We start from the raw sequence: 25,753 nt of genomic DNA, 5'->3' as shown, positions 1-25,753 counted from the left end.
ATGCACGCACGCTTTGGCCAGATAGGGACAACCCATCCTTGGAAAAAAAAAAAAAAAAATCCTTCACATGTGAATGAGAAGGTGTTTTATGACATACATATGGATATACTTTCCTTATGCTGAAAAGGATTTTTTTTTTTTTTTTTTTTTTGGCCCTATAAGTTATTCACGCTCCACAAATTTTTGCATGTGCATATCGAAATAACTTTAAAGAACAAAAATAAATGTTAATAAAAAAAGTATGCCTCAGGTATAGGTACAAATAATGAAAGAAAAAGGGGAAAGGTGTATTTGGTGTTGTCTCATATACGTCCGGATGAGGACACGGAGTATCGTTTTAATGTTCCCTATTGGTATGTGGTTTCCCCAATTAAGTGGTTAACTTTTTTTTTTTTCTCCTCATTTGCTGGTCGTACGCCACATTGTGTCTTCTTTTTTTTTTTTTTTTTTTTTTTTGATGCGCAAAATATGACATTCTTTTTGCGGGCTAAAAGAGATGTTATAATGGAGGAGGGGAAGACTTCTAAAGTCATCGTCGCTCTGGGAATAAAGAAAAAAATGAAAATGAAAAAAAATCCACAATGGTACTTTCTTACATGGTATAGCGTAACCCCGGTGAGTCGCCAAATCGCGGAGCAAGTCATTGCACTGTTAGACTATCCTCCACCAACGGGGTGAACCTTCCAATCGGGTGAACTCCCCTATCGGGTTATTCACCCCCACCGCCGCTGCACATCTCCACAAAATGAGCGACCCGGGGAAGGAAAACGCCCCCGAGACCGTGTCCGACGACGATTCCAGTGACTCGTACTACAAGTCAAAGTTCAAATTCAAAAAAAATTCCATAGAAATAAAAAAAAAGAGTCTGCTAAAAAACAAAATAAAGAAGAATGACATCGAGCAGATAATCAAAAACGACCCCATCCTCAGTAATATCAACAGGGCGCTCGAAACTGAGGGGGAGGTCTTTTGCCTCGCCACGAATGAGAATGTGAAAGGGGAGCAGAGCTATACCTCCGATGGGGTCACTCAGAACGGGCATAACACAAAGAAGCCAAAAAACGGAAGCGTCGTCTACTTCAAGGAACCCACGCTCACACACAAAGAAATCAACCTCGACGACAGAAAAGACGCGCGAACGGACAAACAAGAACATCCCAACGGAACAAACGGAACAGATGACAGTGCTACACTAAAAAATAAATGCGTCCCTACCAGTGGCGGTACGAAAAAAAACTCCCTCCCCTCCGGCAAAAATAAAAACAAAAAAAAAATTACAATTGGGGTCCTCAACGATAAGTACAGCGTGGACGGGGCAAAGCCTCCACCGGGGAACGCTCCAAGGGGTCACATCGGGAAAACCGTCACAAGGAATGACGAAACGAAGAAGAAGGAATTGTCCCCCCTGGCCATTATTAAAAAACACGGTCGACTGGTAATCCCCTGAGGGGAGGCCCAACGTGTTGTGCGCAGTTCCTGCGATCAATTACACCACCGTTCAAAGTGTGAATGGCAATTCCAACCGAAAACCAATGTGCACTTTCCTTCCCCCCTGGGCAGGTAAACCAAATCAACGAAATACACACCAGCAACGATGAAGAAATAGAACATCTTCGCAACGAATATGCCTCACTCAAAAGTGACCTGCACAAAATTATGAGCATAATGAACGTGGGCCAGCGGGCCGTTTCTTCTTTGAAGTGAAGGGCAGGTGTAGGTATCTGGTCCTACAAGGTGTGAACACAGTGAGGAGGTAAAGTTGAAATGCACCTTCATGTATATTCACAGTGTAGTGAAAATATTGCTTCACGTGGATTACAAATGTTATACTCCCAAGAGGGATGCTTAGACGAATGGATATTTTCTTCACCTCGCTTTGCACCTCCGAGGTGAGGCGAAGTAGCTATGCCATTTTGCGCTTCCCCCACGCCCCCTGTGCATTAACAAGCAGAGGCCATTACTCACCGGGTTTTCAACCACCAGAGGAGAATCACTTGATACTTCTATACACTTTTGCACCCCATGAGGAAAGCAAAAAAAAAAAAAAAAAAAAAAATGAACAAAAAGGAAAAGGTAAGAAAAGCCACACAGAGGTAACCCACAAGTATGCATTAAAAGTCCTACCAAACAGAGCGCGCAAAAGGACCCATTGTAACACCCCCATTCAGCACATACACTAACCTCTGACCAAACGTCCAATCAAGCCCCTTCCTCTGTTCCGTCAGTACGAACGATGAATGGCTACCCCTTTTTCAAATGCACAGATATTAACAGGAGGGTAACTCTGTCGAGCCTTTTTTTTTTTGTACCCAAAAGGGGTGTTCTCCAGTCCAAATTTAAAAAAAAAAATGAAACGTCCTTTAACTTTCCCTTTAAGGTAGGTTTCCTGCACGGGGAGACCATCTTTTTTCATTTATTTGCTCCCTTGTCCATTTCGTATCTGTATCCCTCCCCCCTTTCCATACTCTATTCTCACCGGTTGGTAACACCCAACTAGCAATCCCACAATGTGGATCCCATTTTTGTCCTCCTCGCAGGTCAGCAGGACGACCTCTGGGAATTTACCCGTCTATCCAAAGATTAGAAAACATGGAACGATTGTCACTACCGTTGTGCGGCACATATATGGCGACATAAAGGTTAGTTGTGATTGCCTTTTTCCTCAGTGAATAATTACATTACACTGATCAACATGCATATATGTGTGTCTGCCTACATGAGGAAAACCACTTCTGACACTCCTCCACTTTCAGGCGTTCAAGGAACACCTGCGGACCATATGCGAAGCGCCCGTGAGAGAACACATTGGCTATATCGAAGTGAAGGGACTCCACACGATGAAGATAAAGCAGTGGTTGCAGCACATCGGGTTCTGATTCTGGTTGTTCCTCCTGTTCAGTGAATCTGTACCCGTTTTGCGCTTCACTATTTTGGGATAGCTCCCTCTCAGGTTGACATGCTAAGCGGTACTACATATTAGCACCTTTTCATGTTCACCTTTTTTTTTTTTTTTTGTCCATCCGTGCAAACTTCCCTTTGTTAATAAAACAGCATCTCAACGCTCAGGTCAGTTTTTTATACTGCACCTTTGCGATCGAGTTTACATTGCACATTTTTTTTCCACGCGTTTAATCTCTCTCTATTCGGTTTTCGTTTCTTTGTCTTTCGAGTTGCGTCGCCAAGTTAGGCGAACGCGCAGAATGGACGTCGAATTGGGTGGAAAAACACAGTATATGCTTCACATATCCCAAAAAGGGAAAAAATTTGCGAAAAAATATGCAAAAAAAAAAAAAAAAGAAAAAGTTAAAATGACGAAATAGGGGCATCAGCATAATGGAAGAAATGGCCTGGCAGACGACCATGCGCTTCAACCGCACAACATGCGGCTACGTCCGAGAAATGTTCACACGTCTTCACATCCATGCTTCTTTACTTTTTTACTTTTTCGCCTTGGCGCGCTGCCCTAATTCGGGAAGGACAACATCTTCTTCTCGTGGAGGAGACGGTTCATGCAGGCGTCCGATTCTCCCTTCTGTCTGACGTGGCCAGCAATGGCAAAGGTTTCCGTTTCGCCCGTGTACACTCCATTCTTGTTAACCTGCGGGTTGGGGTGCAAGAAAGATGCAATACGTGTTCACCAAATTGAGTATACGCTCGTTGGCATACAAAAACGTGAGAAGAATGATTTATATGGAAGCCCACGCTACTGAGCGAGCTTTTCAAAATGAGTAATAATGCTATGGAGTTCCGTGCAACTCCATTTCTTTTTTTTTCCACTTTTATTCCCGCTTCTTTTTTCTCCCTCGTTTGTTATGTTAAGTGGAACTAATTAACCACTCCACTGGCAGCAGTTCAACTACGAGCCCAAGTCCCATTTTGTGGGACCCCCAAATCACACGCCGATGTTTCCTATACGCGGGGCTGTACTCTTCTCTCGACGGTTAAAATATTCCTTTCTCGTTCCTTCTTTTTTCAATTTTCAGTTTTAACTGCTCTATTTTTTCACTCCACGTGGGTTGCTTACCATGCCAACGTTAATTTGAACAGCTCCATGTTCCTTGGCGTGGATGAGTCTCGATGTAGCCGAACATTTCCTTGGGATGTAAATGTCGACTAAAACTTTCTGGTCGTTAAACATTTTGATGAACGGAAAAGTTGAGGAAATGGGGATAAATAAATGGTAAAAACCGCGTGGAAGTAAAAAGCATACAAAAGTGTGAATGCTCCAAATGGGAAATCCCTTTTTATTAAAGAATTTATAATTGCTAAAAAAAAGCAGATAATACGAAGGGTTTAGTTCGCGCAAAATTATTCTTTTGTTTGCTTCGTGACTCACTATTTTTTTTTTCCTTTTGTGCAATTATTATTATGCGAGATATACTTGCTAAATTACCGAGCCGTATATTTCTTTATTTTTTTTTTTCCTTTTTTTTTTATGCTGCTTCAGTTGGGGGGAGAAAAAATGAATACAAAAAAAAGAAAAAAAAAAAGCGCCAAACGGGGATGAGGGACCGGTTTAAAGGGGCAAGGAAAAAAAAAAAATACCACTGACTAAATTCACCCCTCTACGGCATAGTATAACAACCCACCCGTGGGGAGAAAAAAAAAAAAATAATAATAAAGGAACAACTTGGAGATACATATAAAGGGGGACAAGTAACGCCCTATTCAACATTATGCGTTTTTTTTTTTTTTGTTTGAGGAAAAGTACCCCCTAAATGGCGCTCCACAAATTTAATCTGGTCACAAAATAGAGTTAGAAAAGTTCGCCCCCGCAAATGTGGGCCAAAGGTAACATAACGTGAAGTGTTTATTGCCCCTTGGGGCAGATCATCTCGGCGCAAAAAAAAAAAAAAAAAAAAATTATACGAACATGCAACGTGCAATTGTGCAAACACCCGTTTCTGTATAACACCACGGTAAAACCCCCCTGCGGGAAAAACAGAAAAATGTGACTCGACACATTTGCGCATATCGGCAATGTAGGTCACGTAGGGTTTCCACTTATACCACAAAAGCGAGGGGTCTTCTCCCCCCACACACATCTGTCACCACAATTGGATCATACGTAAATTCCAACGTACGTGTGTCTCCTTCCCTCTGTTCACTTCGAATATCCAGAGTTTTCAAAATTTTATCACTTCTTCCTTCCCCTTTTAAATGACACGAAAGAATGGGGCTCACCAATACGCTCCACTGTTTGTAGTTAAATAGGCATCCTCCATGTTGCGTGAAAGCAAAAGGAGTTTCCCCCCTCACGTCATTACGTTCTCCCCCAATAGGGCGCTAAACCATGGAAGAGTATTCCGTCAGTGCAGATCCGCAGCTGACCAGGGTCCACTTGAATAGGAAGCTGCCAAGTAAAAGCGCAAATGAGAAAAATTGAAAAAGTGAGAAAAGTTGGCAATGATAGAAAAGAACTGATAAAAATTGATAAAAAGTTATAACAGTTGAGTAAAACTTACCCAAATAAACCAAAAGAGAGAAACGAGAGGGTAGAATATATTGCCCTACACACACGTCTCATTTGGTTGATATTCCTCATCTTATACCCACGCCACTTCTTCCTAGCCTCACTACACTATATGCATGCATTTGCCATTTTTGCATTTTCTTTCCCTTCCCCCTCGAAGACGAAACGCTGTACCGTCTCCAACAGTACGTCATACCCGACCTATCCCCCAAGGATTATAAAGGATGCGGAGGAAAAATATGCGTCGTCGGGGGCAGCGAAGTATACAGCGGCGCCCCCTTCCTATCAGCCATGAGCGCCTTAAAACTCGGAGCTGATTTATCCTTCGTCATAACAGCACAGGAAAATGGGATCCCCCTCAAGTGCTACAGCCCAGAGATAATTGTCTACCCGTACTTATACAACCAAAAGTCAAAAATAAACAATTTCCCAGGGGAAGAATTAAAAAACTGCACAGATTATTTGGCCAATCGAATTGATTGTTGTGTTTTGGGACCAGGTCTTGGGTCCATCGATGAGGTGACCAAAGAGTGCCTCACCTATATAATAAAAAAAATGATAAAAAAAAATATCTTCCTAATACTCGACGCAGACATTATTGAATTTGTTCTAACCACTAGGGAGATATTTTCTTTAATACAAAATTATGCGCATTGTTTATTTACGCCAAATAAGAATGAGTTCAGGAAAATGATTTTTCTTCTCACGGAGGATGGCAAAAATTTAAACTTCGAAGATTTGACCACGGATAGAATTGTCCATGAGGGTCATAAGTTGATGCAACTGTTTGGTGGTCCCAAAATACTGATAAAGGGTTTTTACGACGTGTTTATTTCCAGGGATTTTTTTTTCGTTTCCTCTGTGCAGGACCCGTGTTTTAAGAGGCCAGCGGGGCTGGGCGACGTTCTGGTGAGCACATACACATGAGCGCATCATACATATACATATATATCTATATCTATATATATATATATATATATTCGTGCCCTCACGTGTTCATTCACGCATTTACGCCCTCCCCACCTGCAGACCGGACTGCTGGCCGTTTTCCTCTCCTGGGCGGGGAAGAAGAAGGATAAGATTTCTCCAACCCTGAAGGAGGCCTTCCACGTGGACTCCACCGACGGACAGAACGAATGTCTCGACGCGCTCTCCACTTTTTGCGGCAGCTTCTTCTTAAAATATTTGTGCAGAGAGGAATTTAAAAAGTACCACAGAGGTCTCCTCGCTTCGGATGTTATAAAAGGAATTCCCCTCTATTTCCACTTCCTCTACGATGGGGGGCGCGATAATCAGCCTCGCTTTCCTGGATAACAGGCTCAAGCAACCCTACATATGGTCTCACATGTACACGTGTACCTCTGTACATACAGCGTATATACATCGCTTTACTTAATTATGTAACCCCCTTGCATAAATAAAAAATGGTGTAATTGTGTAATGGTGTAATGGCGTACCAGCTGTGTGGTGTTCCCTGTGTAGGGACAGTCGGAATACCCCTATACTGATCACCGCTTTTTTTTTTTTTTTAAAAAAGGACCTATGAGAAGGCGCGTCGTTTTCGCGAAATGGACACATATACACTAGGAGATTGAAGAGGGTCACCGCGAGGCGACCACGAAGTTAATATGTTCCAAACAAAAAAGAAAATTAAAAATGGGCAAAAGGGAGCAGTGCACAGGGCAGCAAAACCACATGCAAACGTGCCCCGCGAATCACGGCCGAAAAACAAAAAAAAGAAAATGATCCATGGCGGAACGACAAACGGGAAGTAATGAAAAAAGGGAACACACCACGGTGTGGACGAAAAATGTGCGCGCAAAAGGGGAAGCAACAACTGGTTGCCAAGGGGAAAAGAATCAGCAGGGGGAAAGACATAATGGGGGAGTGACGGGCGTATTAAGTAGAAAACATTATGAACGATTTGGCACCTCTGAACAAAATTGCGCGCGCTACAGGTACCGTATTGCAAACATTAGTTAGGGTCACCCCTGACGGATACACCTAACTGACTATGTGGAAGTCCATGAGATCCTCCAGCGAAAGGGAGTTCTGACTGAGGGTCTCCTCCTTCTCCTTGTCGTTGTACCACTTGGGAAAGGTGTAGTGCTCGTACTGCATGGCATTATATTCAGTGGACCTCGTCATCGATATGGTGTTGTCCTCCTTCGAAATAACCTCCATAGATCCCCCAATGGGGATGGTTTGAAAGCGTATAGACAAATTTAGGAGCAACTTCTTCCAGCTTTTTGGAAGCTTCTTCGAATTGCGCAAAAACAGAGCTCTCTTATATCTGTTATACGTAGATCCGTATAGCCTCTTCTGTTGGTACATATGCTTAACATAATTTTTATCAATGTCACTATAGAAGAGGTTCATATTTTTTGCAAAAAGTGAATGGAAACTATCTGTGTACTCATGTGCGTTTTCCTCTGTGGGGGGATAAAAATACTCCTTCAGATCCTCCAGGTCATCCGTTTCGTCTTCTTCCTCATCTTCATTCTTAAGGGAATACTTTTTCAATATCTCCATTTTTCTCTTCTCGAATGGTAAGATAGAATTACGTAAGGTGTGCAGACCGACACCCAACAGGGCTGCTTCTAACTCATCCCTAGGTTGCATAAACTCCTCAGCTGATAATCGGAACGTCCCCCAATGAACTCCAATGGCCATTTCTGCTTTTATGTCCCTCCATATTTTTACCGATTCCCATGGATGCACATGGTGATATTTCAAGGAGTTATTCGGTTCATACGCTCCAATGGCAATTGCGGCTAGATGAAATGGCCCATGTAGCCGTCCGATTTTTTTAAATTCTTCAAAGTTTTCTTTCAAGTAGGCCGTATCACCGGAAAAATAAAATCGATGCTTTGGTCCCTTCAATATTAACGACCCCCAAAGAGAGTGATTAATGTCACTAAGATTATCCTTCCTACCTGACCAATGCAACGTAGGAGCATAAATTATCTTATATTTGAATACTTCCTTTTCTGCACTTTTACTGTTCCAAATGCCATCCTTACACTTGAATTGTTTGTGAGAAATCCAGCAGGAAACCCATCTTTCATCACCCCAGGACATCTCAAAAATTTTGGCCGCTTTACAACCTTCTTCTATGAAAAAACTAGCTGTACCTTCTGGCACATACCACAACACATGCTGGAATTTTTTTAGCTTACATAATATTCGAACGTCCTCCTCCATAATGTGATCATTGTGGTTATGCGAAACGAACACCGCATGTAAATCGTCAGGCAAATTCGATATGTTACATGGGGATCTTGTTATCCTTTCTCCTAACCCTCCCATGATTTTTACATTTGCCCAATTAATGAGGGATCTGGTTATTCCCTTCAAACTTAACAACTCAATTTTAAAAACGGGATCTACTAATATTTTGAACCCATCAACTACAACCAATCCTGTCGCATGACCTAACCACGTGTAGTGAATACCATAAAAATTAGGCTCCTTCACATTGTTATTTTTAAAGAAGTGTGTGTATATATCTGGCCTCTGTACAAATCGAGGAGACAAAACAGGCATTTCCCTTTTCAAAGTCACTCTATCTACCTTCTGTGCCTTTCGATGATTTTTAAACCACGTAAATAAGAACCCATAAAATTTTGCATTTTCGATAATTTTCTCTACATCCTCTTGCGTGATCACATCCCATGGGTAGATATACTCCTTGTCGATCTTAATCGCTTTGGTTAAGCTGTGTGGGGAAATAGCTTGCTTTAAAAAACTCCTAAAATAGACGTAACATTCTGTGGATAGCGCTCTCTGATGAAGGGAATAATTCAAACTTGTCTGTCTTAAATACTTCATGTTTTCTGAATACACGCTTAGAAAATTGTTGTCTATAATTTCGGTCCCTGCAACATTCTTTAAACGTATCGTGTTGTCGCTCTTCCTGTTGGGGATGTAAATAAACTCGTCGTCCTCAAAGGGGAAATTTTCGCTATCTCCGTTTCTGCTGAAATAGGGCTTCAAGGAGGACCCCCCCTTTCTCCCACTATTTGTAAAATCGTTTTCGGCATAGTTACCCCCGTCGGTTGATACTTCCTGCAGAGTGTTAATTCCCTTCCTTACGATATACAACAATAGAAAAAACGCAAAAATAGATATGACATTTCCAGCAAGCCAGTCCTTCTTCTTCGATGACTTCTCACTCAGGAATGGAAAAAAAATGGATTCTTTCTTTTTCTTTTTTTTCGCGTATCTTCTTTTGACCCCCTCCATGCAGTTGACATCCCTCATTGGGGAATCTCCTTCCCCATCGTCCAGACTGGACGCCTCATCGGATCTAGTTTCCCCACCTTGTGCTTCATCCTTACGTACCTCTTCTCTTCGCGCTTCTCCGAGTTGCACTTCATACCTCTGTTCAGAACCCGGCCCGCACACGTCTTTTCCGTTCAGCTCGCTCGAGAACATATTTCCCTTCTGCCATGTGAATATCGCCCCCTGGCCTTCAGTAACATGCTGGCTACGCCGTCCGTCGGAGCTGTGAGCAGAAACACACGCTTCGTCTTGTCGAGCGTGTTCTATTAAAATGGGAATTGGGCTCTTCTCCCCCACGTACACTACTCGCTTAGTACAAACAAGGGAAAAAATAAAACTCTCTCTTCGACTTTGACCTTTTGAGCGCAATTTCTCATCTCTACATTTTAAAGCTGAAATTTTGTTTTTTTCCCTTTTTGTAGATTTGCGTTATTCACGGGGATTGCCTCCCTTGTCGCGCTTGCCCTATTTTGCGATGCCCTTCCGGTTATGCAGTTTCAGGATATCTAAGGTAGGCACCCATCAACGATGCGTATGCAGATAGACGACCGCACGACGTTACTAGTGGGCCAGTGGACCAATCGCTGAATGTATATAAATACGTTCAAACGTACTCACCGCGTAGAAATTCAATTGCAGAGCTGCGCGTTCATAACGGCAATTCATGCATATCTGATTCACCGGGCAAAGGCAAACTTCCTCGTGCGTGTCGAAGAGGAAGAAAAACAGTTTCTACAATCCTCTATATTGCGTAATCCTTTTTTCATTGCCACGGCAATTCAGTTATTTCTTTTTCGTATTAATCGATCTGATTTTTTTTTTTTTTTTTTTTTTTTATCCTCTCATATACGTCCGTACATTTAAGAACAGTTGCGAAAAAAAAAAAAATTTAATATACAACACTAATTTATAAAATGGGCCCTACAAATGGGCGCTAAAAGAAGTGGTTAAGAGCTAAAATTCCAGGAGCTCTTCCAACATCGGTTTCAAGAGCGAGTATAAAAATAAAAATACCCCTGCGAACATCTCTAAAAAGAGGATTTAAATGTAAAGAGTTAAAAAGTACAGATTTAAATGCACAAAATTAAATGCACAAATTTGAATGCACAAATTTAAAGAATTCAGATTAAGCGAGAACGGCGGTGGGTTACACATTGCATGTTGGGGGGTAGAACGTTTCAGCGGAGTGGAGGAACCAAGAACAAATTTTGCAAAGGGCCAACATAGATATATCTACATAAATAGTTGCAGCCCGGGCAGAGGTACAAAAACTGTGGAGGAAAAACGGATGTAGCAAAATTCAGGGAGCGCACAACCAATGGGAAAGCAATGTTCTTTTTCAGGCACCTTAAAATAATTACCCCCTCCAGCTCTACAACATACTTTCGTACATGCACGCACACGTGAATTACACATATTACGTACACATTTGTGCCATTCTACAAACGTAAGAGCGCGCTAAATGTTCTTTTTAGTCAAACGGAAATGTGACATAGCTACCCCCAGAGCATGGCACCAATTTTCTGCATTTCCAAAATGGCATTAATTTAAATTTGTACTATGTAAGAAGCACTGCTGAGAAAAGCACGAATATGCTAGTTTTAAAAGGGGGGGAAAATTTTCTTTTTTTATAAATTTATTTGTTGTGTAGCACTCTTATTGGGGGAAGTTTATATTAGAAAAAAAATTCAAATTCAAATAATTTTTCATTTTAAAAATAAAAATACTTTTTAAGGAAGTTCCTTATAATTCACGTCTTCACCCCCACTGGTTAGTTCTTCTATCATTTTAAGGTGATGAAAATATGCAAAGCGCTCCCTTAATATTTGCCAAAAAGTCGAATCATGCTAAAAGGGCGCTCTTACTCCCTTACACATTTGTGTTCCACCATTATAATTCACCCCCCGCCCGAACGTAGTTGTAATAATTCTCCAATTCGTCGACATTTTTCCTATAACCCTCCTCCGTCGTAATCTGGAGCCTTTTTTCCATTTGTTCTATTTTCTCCGCGCACGATTTTACCTTGCCGCTAAGGCAGTTTTTGTCCTTCTCGAGAATTGCCAACCGGTTTGCTAAAAAAAAAAAAAAAGGGGAAACAAGTTCAAAGCAGTGACTACACGGTGGTTCGCATCGGTGTAGCCGTGCCATGTTATTGACCTATCTCCCAAATGGGTACATGAACGCATAAACACATAAACACATTTGCGGGGTCCCCCCTATGTCTATGTACACTGCGCTGAAGCTGTTTCTCCCGCGCCGCTCTCACTTGGTGCCCACCTTCAACATCCTGACACATTTGGGAATATATTTCCAAAACGAATTTCTCTTCGAAAGTCATCACTCTTTTGAAATTGATAAGGAGGTCCTCGTGTTCCGAAAAGTAATTCAAATATTTGGTAAATCCATTTGTTAGTCTTTTAAATATGTGATGTATCATGTACAGAACGTTCTGAACAAAAGGGAAATTAAAAAAAAAAAAAAAAAAAACTCAGCTAGCCATTTTTTAGCTAGCTGCTGATTTTTTTTTTTTTTTTTTTAAGTTGTAACGGGTAAAATCTGCTGGTATCTTTACACTGCGTGGTGTAGATCATTTAGAAAAGATAAACCCGTTCCTCATGTGTGCATATGTTTAGCGACACGGTACACACTGCACATTCTCGAACTTGGCGCTACTTATGCTCACCTCCCATTTTGCAGACGCTGCCAAAGCATCCTTCTTCTCCCCTGCCATTTCGTCCTGGACGAGTATCCAAATTTCAAGCAAAATGTGAAATATCTGCTTATTTGTCTTCACGTGCGTTTTGATTAACTTCAAGTAGGGATCTCTTTCCACCCATTGTAGGAGAACATTTAATGCCTGAGATGGGTCGAAATGGTTGGGGGGGAGAATTTTTGTTACGCATTAGGGGTGAGTCCGAGGGAAAACAGAAATGCACTCCTCCGAATATATCTATATATGCACACACGTCAATGCGCCCCTCTTGCAAACAAACGTACCGCAGTTTTAAGGCTAGCCTCAACCCCCCTAACTACTTTGAGGAAATGCACCAAGTAAACTCCTTGGGCGAATTTTTTAAAATCATATAAATTGTTCAACAGAGACATATTTAAAAAACGCAAAAAGAGCAAGCAGTAGACGGGGTTCTCGAGAAGGAACTTTTTATTTTGCAACTCGTTCACTATTACATAATTAACGAAGGGGAGGGAAACCTTCTCCTTCTCCCCCTCATTATTTATGCTCATTTGCGCGAACGTATAGAGTATACCAAAATAGTATAGCTTCAATAAATCACATTCCTCCTTCTTCTTTACATTTTCAACTTTTTCACGCTGATCAATTTGGAGATATAGCTCTTCCACAAGCTTGATAAAATCTTCCTTAAAGTATTCCCTGCACACGTCTTCATTATGTAAACACAGGAAAAATAAAGCTTCCACATGTTTGAGGTACAGATAGTTGTCTTGCCATTCTGCATCCTTTTCGTTACTATTGATGCGAATCACGAGAGGTATCACCTTTTCTGCAATTTTTTTCTTCCCCATGGTGGATTCGCAATGACAGCTACTTATCGTGTTAACGATATCGAAGCATAACAAGTGCAGCAGTTTTTTTTCATCTGTCGGTGGAACAAGTGGGAAGAGGACAATAATGGAAGTGGTGGACATATTGAAGAAGGGGCTCAGTGTAAAAAAAAATCACGCACATAATGCACACGTCTTAGCCGCACCTGGAAGGGGAGAACTACAGTGGACTAAAAAGCTAAGGATCAGATTCAAAATGCTACAAATCAGTTTTTCCACTTCTTCCCTCATTTGGGAGTTTTGGCGAAATGTCCACATTGGGTTGGAGGAGCAACAGGTATGTGAAAAGCTCCCTCTATCTTCGCCCCCTGCGGAAGTTACCGACTCGTCCCAATTCAGCACAGCTTGCAGTACATTCTGCAGGGCACAGAAAAAGGCGCCGAGAAAGTAACCAAACGGATCATCTTTCTCCCGTACACGGTTGCAAAGGTTAGCCGACCGAACAAGACAGTCCACATGCTCAATTAATTTGTTCATATGTTGGAAAAATAGAATTTCATCAGTAAGAGAAATGTCGCCAGTATGATGATCAAATGAGGGAGAATTAGCGGAACTCCCTCCCCCCTCTATGATGTACGAAAATAATCTTAACAAGTCAGCACAAGACAGATCGAAGTCTCCTTTTGTAATTTTATGGTGCACAACTTCTATTAAGGAGATAACAAATTGGAGGTCACTCTTGGAGGTATATATGCTCAGCTGTTTCAAATTTCGCTCAGTTATTTTTATTACTACCTGAATGAGGAAGCTGTTTTTAGGAGAGGAGCTACTCTGGTTTAGTGCCTCCGACGTGGTAAACTTATTCACCATTCCGCATTTTATGATATCTTTGTCAAATTCTTTTCGCTCCGTTAGTAAAACAAAACTGTGTATAATGTCCTCATCAGCATCCTCATTTTGGCCATATGCATTGGCTAGAATTTCGGCAATCTTCCCATGAGATATTATCGTACAGTACAAACGTGCCAAGCAGTTCCTCTGGATCAGCCTGAGACGGGGCGTAAAGCAGTCAAACAGAAGGCATATGCAGGGAAAAATTACCTGGACGCATTTCTACGCAAAAGAAATAGATGCGCCTCTTTTTGCAGCGCGCCAAAGTTACCTGATCGCGGACACCAGGAACAAGTTCAGATATTTCACTATAGACACCACCAAACGGGGGTCCTCCTCTGAACTGCTACTTTGCAGTTCCCCTGTTTGCAGTTTTCCCCCCTGCTGCCTCTCCTTCAAATGTCTGACCAACTCGTGCAGGCATAGAAAGTATCGCGTGACCTGCTTTACGTATAGCCCATCCTCGGCTCTCTTAGCCTTTACAAACGAAGCAGACGCATTTCTAAAATGGAGCAACAAAATCTGTGTACAAAATTTGTCATTCGTATGCTCCCTAAAATTTCGTATAAGCAATGTTAAGAAATTGTTTAAATGCTCCAACTCGACGCATGTAAAAAGCTTGCGCGATTCATAAAATTTAAAAAGAAAATGACTTATTTGTTCCTGCACTTGATCAGGCATCCCCTTTACATTTTCCCCCCAGACAAATTCGCAAATTTGGTTAAAAGTCACTTCGCGAGAAGTGGACGAATTGGAACGTGGTCCCCCCATGGGTACAAGCTGTGCGTAGAGGAATGGAAGAATTATATTTTACGGAAGGAGCATCTTCCTTTTGGAGTTCCTCTACTTATTTATTTTCTCTCCCCATGGGCATAGCTTCACTCGTGAAAGGACGCATAGTGGGACACACCTCTCTCCCCGTTTGTCCAACCTTCTCACAAAATGGACATGATACCTATCACTTTGAGATGTTTTCCCCAGTCGCTCCTTCCCCAAGGGTCAATCAAAAATACTTTACCCTTTGCAGCACGTGTGCGCCGTTTTTTATGTGCAACATCAGGGAAAAAAAAAAAAAAAAAAAAAAAAAAGTGACAAAATGGACATAATAGTAAGGGAAATCTGCCTAACCACAATATAACATTCGAACGGCCAAATTGACATTTTCTTTTTAACACGTCTAACGGGTGAACCGAACCGCAAACGTTCGATGCGTTAAGGACGTATAGAGGAGGACAAAAAGGGGGAAATTTCTCACTCATTTCTTTTTGCGATAAAAATTGGCCCTTTTTGGCCCACCTCTTCCTATTCTGCTTACTGTGTTCTCCGTCTGTCACCACGCTTCCCCCAAATGGCCAGCAAAATGAAAACAACCTTCCCCCCCTGAGCGAACCGAACATGAACGATTTACCCCGCAGTAAAACGTGCAGCGTGCGTAGAACGCCCAATATGCGTGAACCCGATGAGCACTTGCGTGAGGACCTGCACCAGTCACCCCCATATAAAAGAAGCAAAACGGAAGAGTTTCACCACTCCACAGGGAAGAACAATTGGGAAAGAAGTTCCACCAGTGAAGTGCAGATAAAGGGACGTCTCTCCTCCGAAAGGGAACAGATAGACAAGGAACCACCCCCCAAAGATGACCCCACCAATGAATCTCCCCCGAGTTGCACAGACCCACAAAATGCCTCCAAGGAGGAAGCGCAAATTAAGAAATATAGCATCGATTTTGATACCTTCAATGAGAGCATATTCGACGTGAGTATTGAGCTCAGCGAAAGAGAACCAGGGGATGGTCCCGAATTTGAAATCACATCAGAGGACACGGAGGAGGACGGAGAGGGTACCCCTTACGAAGATGAGGAAGACGACCAAACCGAGCAGAGGGGAGATAACCTCAGAAAAAGCAACCACATGGGGAACAAAGATCACCATGAGAAGAAAGGAAATTCACGCAAATCATCGATGCATTTTTACAATAGCAGTGAGAACTCCTCACAGAGCTCCCTCGACGTAAACGAAATTTTACAAACAAGGGCAAACGATCGAGCAGAAAAAAAAAACAGAAACACGTACATCTTGCAACATAAGGAGAGAATTAGGGAAAGGAAAAATGAAAAAAAAAACAGAAAAAATAATAGCAGTCATAGTAACAATTTGAAGAATAATTTTTTAAAGATTAGCAAAGCCACAAAGGACAATGTAAAGAGGGCCAGTATCGCCTCCGTCATGCTCGAGAATCTGTCTAACCGGGACCCCGACAGCGACTTCGGAAGTGAAGCTAGCAGTGGCAACAGTGAAAACAGTCATCTGAGCGGAAATCACTACAGAGATGGTAAAGACGATTTGAATTATTCATAGAAAGTGCCTCCCCGGATGAACTGAAGAAAGCTTCTTACTCTCCACAGGAACTAGTCTTAAATAAAGACCCATCATCACGATGGCGAATTTGACAGAAAAAAGAAAGACCACTTCGCGCTTCTCTTAGCATTTCTTTTCTTTTTCACCATTTTTAATATCTCCCCTTTTTATTCCCCTTTTTTGCATGCTCAACTTCTACACGTTCATCCTTTATTTATTACTAGTCAACCCTACTAAACTCCTTTTAAATGTTACCATGTGCTCTCCTGAATGCACAAAAATGAAAAGGCTAAACGGAAGGGCTCCCACTTTTCTAACTAACCGCCGCGTGGGTGTAACTGAAAAATTTCGCAAGAGCCATGTTTATGTGCTTTTAAGGGGACTCTCATTTTTTCTGTCCACAATCATCACATTGGGGAAGAAGTTTGCAAAAAAAAAAAAAAAAAATTATTATCATGTGTAGGGGCGTAGGTGGGATATCTGACAATGTTATTATGCTTTTCCTAGTTAATTATTTTTTTTTCCCCCTCGGCGCAACATTGCGTAGCCTTCGCACCGGTCTTTTTTTTTTTTTTTTTTTTTTTTCTCTCAGAAAGAAAATCTTTTTTCTTTGCACTTCTTCTCATAAGTAGGATACTAAAGAGAGCATTCCCTTTTTGCGTGTCCATGTGTAGGACAGGAGGGATTGTCCAGTGTTGGGGCGCGAACCTACACCCAAATGTGGAGCACCTAAGATAGAATCCCCATCTGCACAAGGAGGTTTACCTGCCTACACGCACAAGCGCATACCCCTCATAACATTCGTGACAAAATGACCACGCAAAAGGAAGAAGCGTTAAAAATAAGCAACGTGTATCTGCATCGAGATGGCCAACTGGAGCTCATAAAAGAGTTGGAGAATGTCCTCATTAGGGGAGTATTCACGTGTGGCCACAGCATAAATATTTTCATAAAACGGAACGAAGGAAGCACACACAATACGTTTATTCAGTTGGACAGCTCACCACTGTCGAGTGCATCTCCCAGTGGAAAGAGCTACTTGAACATATCCTGCAGTGACATAAATGATTGTGAATTTTTAGCTAGCGATTTTGTTTTGTATGCCTTGCGGAAGAGGGGAACTTCCCCTGGCGCATCCTCACAACATGAAGACCATTCCGGTCACAACAACAAGGGGAGTGTTCTCCAGAGGAGGGATATAAAATCCACGACGGTGCATCGTGGAAGGGTAGCTACATGGCGCTGCCCCCTACTAAGTGAGAGTTATCTACCAAAAGGCAAAACCGCTATAACGCCCTTCAAGGAAAACGCGAAAAACTACGCAAAATGGTTACCTGCCAACACGAAGAAAATTTTTCTGGGGGAATTTCAATTTTACGGACTGGACGAGGAAAATAAAATTTTCACCTGGCACACTGATGTCCATTCGAAAGACAAAATAATTTACAACTATCAAACAAAATTTATTAATTATGTAAACCTTTTGGATAAAATAAAAATAGTTAATGTAGCATGTGGACAGAGTCACGCGCTCTTTTTGTCCGAAAATAAAAACTGCTATGCGATGGGCAGTAATGACACTTACCAAGTATGTGCAGAAAAAAGAAACGGAAAAAAAATTGTTTTTTATTCCTCCCCACAATTGATCAGATTGGATGAAGATTCCAACAAAAAGGTGAAATTCATTTCTGCTGGATATTCACACAACTTAGTTTGTACTTACCAGAATGAGGTGTACGGGTGGGGGAATAACCTGCACGGTCAGCTATTTCTGGAGGACCCCTTTGTAAAAGGGCCCACGCTTATATTCGACCCAAAACAATGGCACAAATTTATGGTAAAAAAGAGGAGGCTTAAAAGGGTCAACAGAACGCTCACCAATAGTTACACGCGGGCCGCCCCATTTACTGACCATGCCGCCAACCAAAGTGGAAGTAGTAACCCCTCACAGACATGCAACAGGGAACAACATCCCCCACAGGAGTACCCTCAAACGGACGAATTTACAAAATCCATCGAACTTATCAATAGGGATAATCATGCATATAGGAAGACGAAAAAATGGAGAGACAAAAATAAATTCAAAGTTACAAAATTATGTTGCGGGTTTTCCTTCTCCTGTCTCCTTTTGGAGAATCAAAACTGCTACGTCGTGGGGAAGACCAACCCCACAAGTGCTAGCAAAACGGAAAAGACAGACGCCCTTCTCAGAATAAATAAAAAAAAAAAAATTGATGACATTTTTTGTAATTTTTTTAACATCATCCTTGTGGATAATTTAAAGATAGAGAAAATTTCTCCCCAAATTATTCACCCCTCTTCCGACAGGGCCATTTTCCTCCACTTGAACTTCCCCCTTAAGGATTCCCTCAACTGCAGGGTTGGCCTTAACCACAGGGATGGGGCGAATTCGGTTACTTGTTCCTGGCAGGGTGAAAACTTCCCTGATTGCCAAAATGGGGAAACCCCCTCGAGGATGAATTTCTACCTAAGCTATGACAATGGAAGCGACGAGGAGGGGGCCATCTCACAGGAAATAAGTGATCGTAAGGATGACACGACCCTTTCTGGAAGTAGGAACCCCTTCGACATATCTGCACACACACTATGGGAAAAAAAAAAAAAAAAAAAATATTGGACATCCTGCCAATTTTACCAAAGCCAAATGGAAAGGAAACTATTCCTCCACTTATACAATGAGCATTTCTCCATTCAGTACAATCAGTGCAGCGTCATGCTGAGCAGCTACAACGGACAGGTGTTGCATCTCTCCCCGGATAATTGTGCATTTATGAAAAATATAAAATTAAAAATTAAAATTAAAAAGGCACCTATCCAAGTGGAGTCCGATAACGTCTACGTGCTTTTCCACTTCACCGATGAGTTCAAAAATGAGGTTTTCAAATATAGCAAAGGGAGACTTAAGCGAGGTGGAAATTATATTTACACAAAGGTTCCTTCCATTCTGGAGGGGGACTTTCCACAGGGTGTTGGAGACAGAACAGCAGGGAAACACGACTACGATGAGGTCAATAGTTCCGCCTCCGATGGGGGAAATTCAAACAAACGTGACGAGAACGACGTCCCCAACAGTTGTATGGACGCCCCCACCGGCGAAGACACGATTAACACTCACCGCTTCACCAAATGCAACGTGCACTACTCACTGGGTAGCAACTTCTACGGAAGCTCCCTTCCCATCACAATCATAAAACCGGACATCCTCAATATCACCCCCAATTTTGTTCACATACACGACAATAGGCCTATTCGAATAAACATGCTTCACCTCTCTAGCAGCTTCGAACATATTTATGTCACTTTGAGTAACCCCCGTCTGCCACTTATACGCACCAAGGCCTACTACGACTGCGAACAGGGCAACTTCTTTTTCGCTGTCCCTCCAATTCCTACAGGGGTCTTCCAAAAGGCTCAGCTAGGTAACGCAAAAAAGGGGGCAACAAAATTAGGGGATCGACTGAACCGCTGGAAAGTAGTGCGCTCACTTGGGGACACCACTCTTCGCAGAGATTTGTTTCCCCATTTTTACAATAATTCTTATCCTCATCACCTACACTTTCCAAAGTTAAAAATGTTATTTTCCCCCCTCTCCTTTAGGATTCATCACACTCCACGTATTCGTTTCTTACAACAATGTAGAATACAGCCAGAACGAAGTTATCCTCACCATCTCAAATGTCAGCCCGGAAGGAAGCATGGATGATACAAATGGGGGCAGTGGCGAGGGGGAAGCATAATATGGGAGGAACACTACGAAGAATATGTCATTCGTTCATGTGACTTTTTCCCCCTTCTTACGGAGATATAAATAATGGCACACACAATGTTAAGCGGCATCACAAATGGGAAAATACCCAACGCAGTATCTTCCTTTCCATGTGCAGATCTGTTACCACCACCACCCCTTCAACGCTTATCCATTTGTCATTTTAACAAGTACACATATATACATACCATGAAGGGGTGACTCCAAAATGTGCGCATAATTCCCTAGTACGGACCATCCCCGCGTTACGTAACATTTTGCGGGATTGTCTTTATGCTTGCCATTTTGGCTTCATTTTTTTTATGACTTTATTTTATTTTATTTTTTTTGCTAATACGCGTGACATATGTGTTTGGTTTAAATATGTACATTATGGAGGAAAAAAAAAAAAGGAGCTACAAAAAATAAAAAAATTGATAAAGGTATATTTTTTAAAAAAGGGCAACTGTGGCACGAGGACAACACACACATGCACACATCAACATGCAGCGCTGTCAAACAAAACGGAAAATAATTAATTCGATTCTTCCGCGACGCACATGTGAATACAAATTGTGGGCATCTTCTGGTCCCCTCTCGTTGTCGTTATATCTGCAAAAAGGGAAAGCAAAAAAGAAAAATGGGTAAATACATCCAAAGGAAGTGCAAACTTCTTACATACATATGCATACACATGTGCACACGTTCATCATCCTGGGTGTAGATAGGGGGGTTTGCTTTTCCCCCCCTCCGTTGTTAACTCCTCCACTTACGTCTTCTATTTCCAATTTTTTCGCGTTGTTCATTTCTTCTTGGGCCTCCTCGTCAGATTCATCGTCCAAAAATTCGACTCCGTTCTGTGCGTCGTCATCGAAAATATCCGTTTCGTTAATTTTGGCCGTTTCGGGCAATTCTCCGTGCGTTTTCAGGCTTCTTGCCTCGTCAGGTGTGTATCTACGTAGGGGAGGAAAAAAGGGAAAGCCATGCAAATTGGGTTTACATTTTTATTTTATATTTTTTTCCCATTTATATATGTGAACGCACGCAGCAAAAAGGGGGTAGGTCTAATGGAGTCAGCTACGATGGACTAGTCCCTCTCAAATGTTCTTAATTACTTTGCAATGACGTCCGCCTTGCTGTCTTGATAGTCCCGCAGGGATACTAAAATGATGTCACCAGAGTTTATCCAAACCCTCTTTCTCATTTTCCCCCTAAAATGGAAAAAAAAATTGGATATTTCACCACCATATAACCTTAAACTGCACGTACCTACGCGGCGCGCACACGTTTGGACATAAACCATGTGTACTTTTTTTTTTCTTTCTTTTGATGCCTTTTCAGAACGTACCTAATATGACAGAGTCGCTTCACCCCGTCAAAGCAGTGGGCCTCCAATCGGCCATTCCCCAACATCCTTAACACTTGTGCGTATTCTACAAAAGGAAAGGAGAAGGCACCGAATTTTTTTTACGTTTTTTTTTTTTCTCGCCTAAAGGGTGCTGTATTCGCATATTCATGGGTGCGGAAGTCAACAGTGCATGGGATCCTCTACGCTACGACTTCCTTTCAACGGACTAGCACACATGTCCATAAAGACATGGACACGAGAGAATAACGACGTTCATTCATGTGATTAGACAAACAGCCCTCGCTCTCTCTGTGATATGCAAATGTAACCTTGGTCTTCCTCCTTGTAGAGCAATTCCCGCTTCTCCCCTTCGTTGTCATTTTTTCCTCTCCTTCTGTTTTTTCCTCCCTTACCTGCTCATAATTTTTGTAAAAAAAAAGAAAAAAAAGTGAAATAAATTTGTACATAAGCACGTGTTTCCCTTTTAAAAAAGCATGCCTCCCGGGGCTGCATACAACTGGTAAATATGATGTGCCCCCAATGGGGGTACTTTCTGCAAAGTACGTTCTATGTGTGTAGAGTGGGAATAATTATACGTCTCATCAGTACACACTGGGTGTTGCCCCCCAAAGGGGCTGCGCTCCAAAAAACGTAACGGTCTTAACCTTTATTCTTTGGCATCTTCTAAAAGCTCACATAAAAAAATTTCCCGATGAAATTTTCAACTACGGTGAGTTGCTTGTCTTCCTTTTTCTGTTCTGACAGTGTAAAAGGTTCACAATTTAAACTGTTGCATGTGCGCCTGTGATAACTTGCAGATGAGCAGATGAACGTGCGACAACTGGTAGTGTAGGAAGGGAGGGGGAGGAGGCTGCATGCGCGCTGGAATTTACGAGTCTGCCTTATTACGTATTGACTGACGAAAAAAGTTGCTGCTTAGTTTTTATATTTTATTTCTTTTTCTACGCGGCGATACAACAGGAACTAGTCCTCTTGTGTATTATTTGTACAAAATCGTAGGCGTTTTTTCCCAAAAGGGTAGAAAAATTGTTTTCCCCTCGGGGAAGGAAATTTAATCTAATTAAAATAAACGAGTTCTATCTACTTATATTCCTTCCTCTTTACATTTCAATAAATCAAATTAAAGAAATATATATATATACTCAAAATAGTTATGTTTTTTTTTTTTTTCATAACATGGTCAGATGAATTTTACGCTGTAAGCCGCACAAGCGCGCAAATGTAAAGTTACATTTATTATTTGGATGCCTCAAAAGGGGAAAAATGACGAAGGGCAAATTTTAAAAAATGATTGGCAGCTAAATGAGTAAATATAAATAAATGCTCCTCCTATTTGCGCAAGCATATGTACTAGTTACTTGCACATAACGTGGTATATGGTACCTACCCGCTGTGGCAGCCATGTATACATATAATCATAAAATGCTTTTTTCTCACGGAACGTCGGCATGGGCAAATTTCAAAATGCAGAATGGCGGATAAAATTGCTGCGGCAAAAATTGCATAGCACTGAGAGCCACTATATCGGCAATAGTAAAGAGGCACCCTATAACAAGTTTGCAAAAGGAGAAAATGCAATTGTGCATATAATAATATATGCGGTATTATATACAAATGGGTGAAGCAGGAAAAAAAAAAAAAAAAAGGATGCGTGGGGGCGGAAAACAGCGAAAAAGCAACTGGAAGGAAAAAAAAAACAAGCACTTTTTGCTTTATTAGATTGCTATTTTATATACCATTGCCATATCTAAGTCATAGTGCCGTTAAAAAAAAAGGCGTCGTATTGGGGCGCAATAATGTGATTACTAAGCTTATCCGTTTCCTCAGAAGCCAACCTTAGGGATATAGCAAAGGGGAGGGTTGCATATATAGTCCCTATGGTGGCATATATGCGAGCATATAATATATTGCAGCCGTACTGCCTTAGTGCATGATGAAGGTTATCTGATGCGACGATTTTTTTTTTCCCCATTTTTCGTCAGTTTTCTTTTCGCCCCCCTTTTTTTTTCCTGCAAATAGCTGAATAATGCGAAAGTACCCAACCCGGCGACCATTCTGGAATTCCTTCTTTTTTTTAAAATAACTGCGATCATTTTAATGAAAGAAAAAACCGTCTTGTTCGCATAAAATGTTACATAGGGGAAAAAAGAATTCCTTGCGTTGCCGCATTGCATACGCGAAAGGAAAAGGACGAGGAACGCTTTTTTTCTCTTTTTCCCCCGCGGCGTGTTAATCGCTTCGCCATGATTTAGCTCCGTTGCCTGTACATAAACGCATAAGCGCCAGATTTGTACGTCCAACGTTTGCATAGAGACCTTTTGAAGGAAGAAAAATCATGCACAAGGGGAAAACCATTTTGCATAAATTTGTATTCCATCGTTCTGTGCCCGAACCGCTGTGCGTTGCCCGTTTTTCCTGTCCTGCTCGTTTTCCCCGCGTTGCAACATATTTTTGCCCGGATGGCCACCCGCTGAGAGGCGCTCAAAAATGGCCACCAGGCGTAGGCACTCCCAGGGCCGCAAAAACTGAGGTTTCTACCCCACGCGTGCGTATGTAGTGGTACAGATGTGCAATAATTTATATCTGCTTCTACATTGTGCGAACTTTCGTGACGTCTTAACGGAACGTTGTAAAAAAAGGGCACAAGGGAAGGCACATCAAGGGAGTGTAGTCACGTAATCTACACACAGTTGCCACAGCATCGCCGTAAAATTGTCACATAACACGGACAAATAAAACGCGCAGCTACGAGGGAAACCCAGCTGAAGTGCCCCATCCAAGGACGCAAAAAAGAAAGGTATAACTGAGCGGACCGAAAAGGAGACTCCACCGTGTGGGCGGTTTGGGAGAGTCCCCCGCGTGAAGTTGTACTGTGCGTATCAACTTGCACGAAGGGTACATCGTTTTATTGCTTAATTCCGCGCTGCACATTTCGTGTGCTACTCACCGTGAAAACGCTTCCCCCGTGACAGGCCACACAGGAGACAAGATGAAGGGCGTGAAATTCAGGGATAACTTCGTGAAGCTGAAGGAGGAGGGACCCCGAAACGCAACGACAACAAATTTCTACGGATCGTATTTCCTGTCCGAAAATGAACACATGTTTGATATAAACGAATTTGAAAAAAATCTGGAAATGAAGATGCACAAAAATGAAGAAAACTTACTAATCCTGGAAATAAAAAATTTAAACGTATCCATTGCAAATGCCCTGAGAAGAATAATGTTGGCAGAGGTACCCACCATCGCTATAGAAAAGGTTAACATTTTTCAAAACACTGGAATAATTGCCGATGAAATTTTGTGCCACCGTTTGGGATTAATCCCATTTAAGTTTGACGCTGATTTGATAAACTTCAAAGAAGAGTACGAAAAATATAATCACCTAAATTGTTTTTGTTTTAAACTTCATGTAAAGTTTACGAAAAAAGCTGGAAGTAGCGAAACGTCCCAGAGCATTTACTCAAGGGACCTAAAATGGTGTCCCATTAATGAACAACAAAAAGTACGCTTTCAGAAAAATCCACCCAGAGTTGTCGACGATAATATATTAATCACAAAATTAAGTAACGGACAGGAGATAGAATTGATTTGCTTTTTGGAGAAAGGGATTGGGAAGACGCATGCTAAATGGTCTCCTGTTTGTACTGCCGTGTATAAAATGTACCCTGCGTTCTCTTTTAATACTTGTGAGAATTTTACCAAGGAAGAAAAACAAGACCTGGTAAACATTTGCCCAAAGAATGTCTTCGATGTGGAGGACAGTGACACCTTGGTTGCCAAAAATCCCTTAAATTGCTCATCCTGCAGAGTGTGCATAGAAAAGTACCCTAAAAAAATATCCTTCGAAAAGGTCAAAAATCATTTTATTTTTACAATCGAATCCACGGGCTGCTTCTCCTCGGCGGACATCTTCAGGAAGGCGCTCCTCATCCTGAAGGACAAGGTGGTCAGCGTCAAGGAGGTGTTGGAGGATCAGACTAAGACATAACATACGATGTCCACCTACCCATCGCAATGTGGAGAAGCACAATTGGTAGAAGTTACAACCGTGGAAATGCCAACGTTGGAGGCGTGTGTAATTTTTGGG

The 25,753-nt window shown here is 41.8% G+C and overlaps 10 protein-coding genes across 10 annotated transcripts; 6 read left to right on the top strand and 4 right to left on the bottom strand.

Moving 5' to 3' along the window:
* Window positions 1–745: 745 nt before the first annotated feature.
* On the top strand, window positions 746–1,704 carry PCOAH_00027780 (Uncharacterized protein; the record flags this gene model as incomplete). The annotated part of the gene is made up of 2 exons (XM_020059583.1): window positions 746–1,435; window positions 1,561–1,704. The coding sequence occupies 2 exons, from the start codon at window positions 746–748 to the stop codon at window positions 1,702–1,704; spliced, it is 834 nt and encodes a 277-aa protein (XP_019914927.1).
* A 529-nt stretch (window positions 1,705–2,233) lies between these two features.
* PCOAH_00027770 (Uncharacterized protein) lies at window positions 2,234–2,876 on the top strand (the record flags this gene model as incomplete). Its single annotated transcript, XM_020059582.1, has 3 exons — window positions 2,234–2,377; window positions 2,538–2,639; window positions 2,754–2,876. The coding sequence occupies 3 exons, from the start codon at window positions 2,234–2,236 to the stop codon at window positions 2,874–2,876; spliced, it is 369 nt and encodes a 122-aa protein (XP_019915006.1).
* A 587-nt stretch (window positions 2,877–3,463) lies between these two features.
* Window positions 3,464–4,138, bottom strand: PCOAH_00027760 (40S ribosomal protein S21; the record flags this gene model as incomplete). Its single annotated transcript, XM_020059581.1, has 2 exons — window positions 3,464–3,598; window positions 4,025–4,138. 2 exons carry the CDS (start codon window positions 4,136–4,138, stop codon window positions 3,464–3,466), a joined length of 249 nt encoding a protein of 82 aa, XP_019914874.1.
* A 1,155-nt stretch (window positions 4,139–5,293) lies between these two features.
* PCOAH_00027750 (Carbohydrate kinase) lies at window positions 5,294–6,787 on the top strand (the record flags this gene model as incomplete). The annotated part of the gene is made up of 3 exons (XM_020059580.1): window positions 5,294–5,360; window positions 5,634–6,382; window positions 6,503–6,787. 3 exons carry the CDS (start codon window positions 5,294–5,296, stop codon window positions 6,785–6,787), a joined length of 1,101 nt encoding a protein of 366 aa, XP_019914738.1.
* Window positions 6,788–7,477: 690 nt separating this feature from the next.
* PCOAH_00027740 (Uncharacterized protein) lies at window positions 7,478–9,910 on the bottom strand (the record flags this gene model as incomplete). Its single annotated transcript, XM_020059579.1, has 1 exon — window positions 7,478–9,910. One exon carries the CDS (start codon window positions 9,908–9,910, stop codon window positions 7,478–7,480), a length of 2,433 nt encoding a protein of 810 aa, XP_019915086.1.
* Window positions 9,911–11,647: 1,737 nt separating this feature from the next.
* Window positions 11,648–14,941, bottom strand: PCOAH_00027730 (Uncharacterized protein; the record flags this gene model as incomplete). Its single annotated transcript, XM_020059578.1, has 6 exons — window positions 11,648–11,829; window positions 12,035–12,206; window positions 12,441–12,614; window positions 12,755–13,374; window positions 13,486–14,327; window positions 14,442–14,941. The coding sequence occupies 6 exons, from the start codon at window positions 14,939–14,941 to the stop codon at window positions 11,648–11,650; spliced, it is 2,490 nt and encodes an 829-aa protein (XP_019914954.1).
* Window positions 14,942–15,565: 624 nt separating this feature from the next.
* PCOAH_00027720 (Uncharacterized protein) lies at window positions 15,566–16,528 on the top strand (the record flags this gene model as incomplete). The annotated part of the gene is made up of 1 exon (XM_020059577.1): window positions 15,566–16,528. The coding sequence occupies one exon, from the start codon at window positions 15,566–15,568 to the stop codon at window positions 16,526–16,528; it is 963 nt and encodes a 320-aa protein (XP_019914825.1).
* Window positions 16,529–17,339: 811 nt separating this feature from the next.
* Window positions 17,340–20,286, top strand: PCOAH_00027710 (Uncharacterized protein; the record flags this gene model as incomplete). The annotated part of the gene is made up of 2 exons (XM_020059576.1): window positions 17,340–19,968; window positions 20,147–20,286. 2 exons carry the CDS (start codon window positions 17,340–17,342, stop codon window positions 20,284–20,286), a joined length of 2,769 nt encoding a protein of 922 aa, XP_019915045.1.
* A 379-nt stretch (window positions 20,287–20,665) lies between these two features.
* Window positions 20,666–22,357, bottom strand: PCOAH_00027700 (Translation initiation factor eif-1a; the record flags this gene model as incomplete). The annotated part of the gene is made up of 6 exons (XM_020059575.1): window positions 20,666–20,906; window positions 21,068–21,248; window positions 21,410–21,505; window positions 21,643–21,727; window positions 21,972–22,055; window positions 22,308–22,357. The coding sequence occupies 6 exons, from the start codon at window positions 22,321–22,323 to the stop codon at window positions 20,901–20,903; spliced, it is 468 nt and encodes a 155-aa protein (XP_019914717.1).
* A 2,295-nt stretch (window positions 22,358–24,652) lies between these two features.
* Window positions 24,653–25,654, top strand: PCOAH_00027690 (DNA-diDNA-directed RNA polymerase I; the record flags this gene model as incomplete). The annotated part of the gene is made up of 1 exon (XM_020059574.1): window positions 24,653–25,654. The coding sequence occupies one exon, from the start codon at window positions 24,653–24,655 to the stop codon at window positions 25,652–25,654; it is 1,002 nt and encodes a 333-aa protein (XP_019915128.1).
* Window positions 25,655–25,753: the final 99 nt, after the last annotated feature.

The sequence above is a fragment of the Plasmodium coatneyi genome, chromosome 9 (assembly GCF_001680005.1).
Source record: "Plasmodium coatneyi strain Hackeri chromosome 9, complete sequence".
Classification (NCBI taxonomy): domain Eukaryota; phylum Apicomplexa; class Aconoidasida; order Haemosporida; family Plasmodiidae; genus Plasmodium; species Plasmodium coatneyi.
This window is presented reverse-complemented; position numbering and strand designations above follow the sequence as displayed.